Below are 6,849 nucleotides of genomic sequence, written 5' to 3' on the forward strand. Positions count from 1 at the left end.
GAAGCCTCAGGGCTGTGCTGAGAAACATGGCTTTGGTTTTATGATCTGGTTTCCCTGCTTTAGGCTGTTTTAAAGTGCTTTACTTTAAATTCTGACCACCTTTCTTTCTTCTTCTAGATGTCAAAAAAATCCAGTGAAGGGAACACCCAAAGCAGTATGTAAACCCACAATCTCTCACCTTTTTGTCTGCACACCACAGTTATTTATAAACAATTAATGCAAATCCTTATGTTAATATTCTAAGTATTGATGTATTTTCCAGTCAAGTGCAGTGTGTGTTATAAATACAGCTGATTTGACTCACTCAGCACAGTTTTTTTCAGTAAAACCTGAGTCAAGCCATCATTTGCACAGCTCCCCAGGAGAAATCAGCTCAGTCCTGATTGTTCCAGTTGGTATCTGTGGGAGGGGGGAGTATGGCTGCATTGAAAAAAACCCCCAAACAATACAGGGCTGTGCTATGAGTCCATCTGTTCATCACCAGTTAAAAATTGTGTTTGGTCTGATAGCAAGGAGAATAATAATAAATTCTCCCACTTCTCAAACCAGTGTGGGTAACATGGCCCATGGTCTAATAAAAGACATGAAACCCGTTATTCTGAGCAATAAGTTGATCTCAGGCAGGTTTGTCTCTTTTAGTTTCTTTTCAGAGGCTTTCCTAATCTGTCATGAGGTTGGACTTTGTTTTGAACAAGCACCCATGGCACTAGGCTGGAAATGCCTTTTTCAGTGGCAGAGGATGGAGCGCAGACTTTCAGACTACTGTGGAGGTTAACTATTGCCATGGTTTGCTTGTAGAACTTGAATATGTGTTTCATTTTTTTGGACAGATGGCTGACCCTTCTGTACCTTCTCCTCTGGCCCAGCTCATTGAGGTATAGATATCATTCTCCAATACTAAAAGAAAATATTTGTTTGCTTCATACTTTTAAAATGTTATACCGTGTTCTATAGCTGGATAACTGTTGCCATGTGAACAAAACTTTATTTTTAGTAATGGTCAGACTGTTGAAAAGAATCTTTGTCCTGTGGAGGGGTTATGAAAAGCTTGTTTCCTTTGAATGCTTCTGTGTCTGAGGCTGAATTTCAGCAAGCAAAACCAACTGCCCTACCTTTGCAACGGTGTGCCCTCTTAATCTGCAATGTAAACAATTCTGCTTTTACACCCATCCTTCTCAATTACAAGTGCAGCAGAGACTTTCTTCCAATAGTCTGGAGCTTGAAAATCAGTTTTAAAAATGCTGGGTAGTACAACCTTTCCAACACAAAGCTTCAGCCCTCTTGGAAGCAAACTGGGCTGGTTACCCAAGAGTTCCTGCGAGGTACAATCAGAACCCAAGGCTTTGAGTGCCCCAGGACGCTCTTTCCAAGTGGGTCCCCAGTCCCATAAACATCTTGAAATGTCGCAAGGGCTCCCCAGAAGATCCTCAGGACAGCTCTGGTTTATACAATCAGCTTGTTTTCACCTAGCCACAGCCAGCACTGGGGCTGCTCTTTCCCAGGGCTGCTGTGAGTGATGTCATCTTCGGCTGTGGGGGGTTAAACACATTCCTAAGGTGTTGTGTGTCCAATCCTCCCCTGCTGCACAGAGCCCCAGCCTGGCTGAGACCGACGTTCCCGAGGAGGAGAAGATCAAAGTCATGATGATGCAGTCCTGCTCTTACTACAGTCCCAGCAAGTGAGTGTTGGTTGCGTGTCAAATCTTTGAGGGTGATGGAAGAATTCTGGAGATGTTTTGAAAAGGGACACGCTTACAAACCTTTTTCCTTTTTTATTTTTCCCCCCCCAAAACTTGCAGTTACCTGAAGGCACCCTTGGGTCCACTCCCACCACCCAGTGCTTGCTTTAAATGCGGACAACAAGGTCACTGTAAGAAGAAGTGCCCAAACACAGGGGTAAGACTGGGGGAGAACTTGTGGGCTTAATGCAGTTTTTAAGGCTTTTTACCTTGGTAATTATGCAGCAAACACAGGAATGCTCCCATGAAGGATGGTTTCTCTTGGGGTGAAGTACAAAGGTTGTGTGCCAATGTTGGAACGCTCTTCAAAATTCAAGGGAGACCTGAAGTTATCAATGAAAAATTTCCTTTTTCCAAGGTCCTGGGCAATAAATATGCCTGTAGATCTCTCTCTGTGAGAGACACCTATTTGTATATATTGAAATATATATACATTTATAAATATTCTGGAAATTCTGATGGTTTAAACTCTTTCCAATGACAATTCATGGTATTTGATATTTTGTATAAAAACACAATATTTCTGTTGACCTCCCCCATTGAATATTTGTGTGTTGTCATTGCACAAGGCTCTGGATGAGTATTCACACCCTTTAATGTTTAAATGTGTGTGCATGGGGGATGAATTCAGCCTCAGCTGTAGATGGGGAACAGATGTTTCCCCCCTGACTGATTCAGAGCCCTGGATTCAGCCCTTTGGAGGAGGAGTGGATTTTCGTCCCTTCTCTGAGCCAAGGGGCATTTCACCCTCAAGGAACCTGAAGTTAAATCCAAGAACTGAGTTCAAAACTCTGCTTCAGCCTCTGGAACATCCTGGCAAATTCATTATGTGTTCATGATTATTCCCATATTGACTCTGGGAAATAAATATTTGGAGGGAGCAACCCCTGCGTTAGATAAAAGGAGAGGATTAAATGTTTTACTGCTTCAAATAATCACTGAAACATCATCTTAAGCACGGGGTTTTAAGATCAGTGGGCATTTCTTTTTCCCAGCAGAACAAAAGCGTGGAGGGTGTGCCCAGAATTAAAAGGAGCTCAGGGATTCCAGCGAGTTTCATGGTGGAGGTGAAGGACCCCAACGCAAAGGGAACGATGATAACACCCAAGGGAAAATATGCAATACCCATCATTAATGTGTGAGTGTGGGATTAACTGGGCTGGGCCAAAAGTGAACAAGGGAAACCAGGTGGAAACACCTGAGTGCTGAGGCCACCCCAGTGGCAGCAAAAAAAGAGGGAGAAGGACTTTTTATATGGGCAGACAGGGACAGAAAAAGGGATATGTGGTGTTAAACTCGCATAGGGCAGGGTTAGATGGGATATTGGGAAGAAATTCTTCCCTATGAGGGTGGGGAGGCCCTGGCACAGGTTGCCCAGAGAAGCTGTGGCTGCCCCATCCCTGGAAGTGTCCAAGGCCAGGTTGGACGGTTCTTGGAGCAACCTGGGATAGTGGAAGGTGTCCCTGCCCTAAATGGTCTCCAAGGTCCCTTCCAACACAAAACATTCTATGATTCTCTGATCTGTCATTATGGGTGTGCTCATGCATTTTAAGAGGCACTTGGTAGCCCTTCTGTTTATCTGTCTTGAATCTCCTCTGGTAGAAGCTTTAACACAAACTTCTTCTATTTATGAAATGTATTTACCCAGAGACCAGCTTTATCATGAGCCTGTAATTTACCCTCTAGCAAAGGGAAGGTGGAATTCATTTAGTTTCATTACATCTCATTTCTAGCTGTCAAAAAGTTAATTTTCTACTCTGAGCTCATTTCTTAATTGATACAATGATGGGAGAGTTTTGCAGAAGGAAAACTCTTTCACCCTCCCTCTTCTCGTATTCAGGCTACAAAAAAGCAGTTTAAACTAAATGCCTGCAGTTTAGGGGGGGGTAATGTGGGCTGGGAAGAATTCCATCTGTTATTTTCCTTTTATATAAAACCCACAGATTGGAAATGTTTTCCTTTACACACCTTTAACTTTTGTCTTCTTCCTTCCCCTCTCCCTACCCTCTCTCCAGGGAAGCTTATGCCAGAAAAAAGAAGGAAAAGCCTCCCGTTTTACAGGAGGAGCCAACCTCTTCCTCCTCCTCCTCCTCCTCCCCAGCTCCTGCTCCAGACAATCTGTTAAATCTCTCCTGCGGAGAGATAAGGACTGATGCAGCTGAAATTCCCTGCTGTGGAAGAAGTTACTGTGATGGCTGTAAGTGTTAGCCCCACATTTGTAAATTCAGAACGTCACACCTGATCTTCTGAAAGCAGAAACTGGAAGGAATGAAATGACTGGGTTACCAGTTCTAATTAATACTTCAGTCTGCCCTGAATAGGAAAGGATTCATCTCATGCAAAAAAAAAAAAAAAAAAAAAAAAAAAAAAAAAAAAAAAAAAAAAAAAAGCAGGATGCGTTTTTTCCCCTTGCTGGAAGGGACCAACCCCCTCCACCGCTTTGTTGCCTAAAATCAAAGAAAAAAAACCTCTGAACAATTTTAGTATAGGAAGGTAGAGAGCAGGTCTTTAATTAAAGTACCTTAAGATGCATAAAATACATTTTTGCACAAGCACACAGGATAGTTTTACAATTTTATAACACTAGCTAATTATCATATCCAATGGGATACACCCATCCCAAAAATTGTTTGTCCCTCAGACCCTCCCTCAAGCCCCCCTCCCTGAATTGGGTGGGTGGTCTTCTACCTTCCTCTACTTTCCTCTATCTTCCTCTAAATTCCTCTATCTTCCTCTATATTCCTCTCTCTTCCTCTCTTTTCCTCATGATGTTCTGTCCTGCTTCAAACAATTTCGAGGATTCTGGGCCTTCTGAATAGCTTTGACTAAAGTTAGGCCAAGGAATGCACTGGTTATATCATGTTCTTGAACACCCTCTACAGACTGGATGTCCTTTAGCTTGCTGAAGATCTCCATCTATTGAAATCCTTGACTAGAAACACAAGCAATATTTTGGTATTTGGTACGAAATTATTTAGTTGAAAGCTCTGTCCTAAAATAATTAAAAACTGCATTAAAATCTTTATACTTCTGGATCTTCAGGCATCACCTTGTGTATGGTGTGAGGAGGTACAGAATAACCCCAGGGTCCTGGGCATGCCCCTCCTGGCTACTGCAAAAATTCACCCTGTCCTGACCAGGACTAGGATTGTAGATCCAGGGCAGGAGGGTGGGTGGGCTGCTGGGTGGGTGTAAAATGCATCAGGAGCTCATGACTGGTGTACCTGGAGCAGTTCACACCCTTTGTCCATGGAAGTGGACACAGGGGCGGTGTCATTCAGCAGCCAGCATCATACAGTTCAACATCACAGACTGTTCTCAGCCAGAAATCAACTCCCATTAAAGGTTCACATCGTGCCTCCCTGCCCCTCTGCGTTACCCACTCAAGTCCTTGAGCAAAACCAACCCTCAAAATGGGTTTTGCCCTTGGTTGAGGCAGGACTAACCCAAACTGTCACCAGCGGAGAGGGAGAGTGGAGAGAGGCCTGGTGGAAACACCAAGACACAGCATCGACATCTTCAAATGTCACCACAGTTAAATGTCAGAACTTGTAGAGTTATTTGTGGCATATTAGAAACTGTTTCCACTGTTGAACATTTAGAGCCTCGTGCTCCCAATTCAGGACCGTGCTGACCCATTTTCAAGACCACATTCACCCATTAATCTCTTATGTGTTTTTACAGTTGGTGAGAACACCCCCCCCCCCCAAAAAAAAAATTTCTTTAGTTTGGCTAAAACCTGTTTTGATTGTTCTAATTACACACAGGTGTGAGAACAGCATTGCTGGAATCAGAGGAACACACCTCCCCAGCGTGCCATCAGACAGGTGTTTCTGCTGGTTCTTTAAATGCCAACCAGCTCCCAGGCCAGGTAACAACCACTTGCACTTAAACCGTTCGTGAGAAAAGCCATTTGCAAAAAGCAGGAAGGGAAATAAGAATTAATTCACATCTGTCAGCAGGGCTAAGTTGAATAGGGCTTAATTTATTTCTCAAACGTGTTTTCTGAAGTTACAGAAGCAGACAGCACTTTAGGCATGGTCTGGCAAATCCAGATCACACTTTTGCTGAACAAGGTCCCCTCACTTTCCAGTCTGGAGCACTTTAAATACAGGTGCCTCTCTTTGCTAACAGTGTTTAGTGGGATGTGCTCCTACATCTGTCATTGATTTACTTTTGGATTGACAGCAGTTACAGCAGCATACAAGTGATTCTCCTCTGGGGAGACTTTTGTTCGTAGATCTACCGATTACTGTTTGTAAATGTTCTTCTGTCTCTAGGCTGTGAATGACCTCCAAAGTGGCAAATCCACCCGGGAACTGTAAGTATTCCACAGAAATGGAATATATTGAATTTGTGATTTATAATGAAATAAGTATGCGCAGATAGTCGTGGAGAATAAAAGTGGTAATTAATTTTTAAATGGCTTCGTTTGAGTGGGCTTTCACAAAGGGGATCTGTGCTTACACCTTGGTTAGAGCAGAGGGGTGTGCAAGGCATTTCTCAGACATCTGGCCAGCAGAACACTCCTCTGTGTCAGCTGCAGCACCAGCGTTTTTCCTCCTGCACAAACTGACAGCTGAGTAGAGAACTTCAACGGGCTGAGGTGGCATTTTAAAAGGAGCTCTGCTCTCCGGGCTGAATCCTGTTTTCTCCGTGGCTGATATCCCACTACAGCCATTCCAGCTTGCTCTTTTTGCTTCTTCCTGCAACAAAAATGATTCCTGCAACTGCAGAGTAGTGACAGCTGTGTGCATTCTGCACCAGCAGAGGCCACTGTCACCCCCTCAAATCCACCCGCGGCTCTGGCACTTCAAGTGACACAAGAGAGTGGAGACATCCTGACCTTTCCCGGGTGTGTTTGCACTCAGAGAGCAGCAGCTGTTCTACCTTGTCAGCAGAAACTTTTAGCAGGTTACCGAGTTCTTCCACGGGCAGCAGCCCATGATGCCATTATCGTCAGCAGCTGAAACAAGCTTGGACATAACCATACGAGGAGGGGGAGAAAAAATAAAAACCCAAACCAAATGTGGGAGGAAAGCAAGAGGGAGGAGTGACTGTTTTGAATTAAGTTCGTTTTGTTTCGTTTTGTTTTGTTTTGTTTCCTCCCC

The 6,849-nt window shown here is 43.8% G+C and overlaps 1 protein-coding gene and 1 long non-coding RNA gene across 2 annotated transcripts in view; both read left to right on the top strand.

The window, feature by feature from the left end:
- LOC114064789 (E3 ubiquitin-protein ligase RBBP6-like) overlaps positions 1-3,805 on the top strand; it is a gene marked incomplete at its 3' end in the record, with an annotated part of 6,318 nt that extends 2,513 nt beyond the window's left edge. The window contains exons 4-8 of the mRNA XM_027898134.1: positions 831-875; positions 1,590-1,678; positions 1,799-1,895; positions 2,737-2,876; positions 3,754-3,805. Of these exons, the coding sequence (XP_027753935.1) occupies positions 831-875; positions 1,590-1,678; positions 1,799-1,895; positions 2,737-2,876; positions 3,754-3,805 (423 nt within the window). The remainder of the gene's footprint in view (positions 1-830; positions 876-1,589; positions 1,679-1,798; positions 1,896-2,736; positions 2,877-3,753) is intronic.
- Positions 3,806-3,810: 5 nt separating this feature from the next.
- LOC114064782 overlaps positions 3,811-6,849 on the top strand; it is a 7,530-nt gene continuing 4,491 nt past the window's right edge. The window contains exons 1-3 of the long non-coding RNA XR_003572807.1: positions 3,811-3,935; positions 5,506-5,609; positions 6,019-6,059. This is a non-coding gene — a long non-coding RNA (uncharacterized LOC114064782). The remainder of the gene's footprint in view (positions 3,936-5,505; positions 5,610-6,018; positions 6,060-6,849) is intronic.

This window comes from Empidonax traillii, unplaced genomic scaffold (assembly GCF_003031625.1).
Source record: "Empidonax traillii isolate 1590-97213 ecotype Southwest subspecies unplaced genomic scaffold, ASM303162v1 scaffold579:size954524, whole genome shotgun sequence".
NCBI classification, from domain to species: domain Eukaryota; kingdom Metazoa; phylum Chordata; class Aves; order Passeriformes; family Tyrannidae; genus Empidonax; species Empidonax traillii.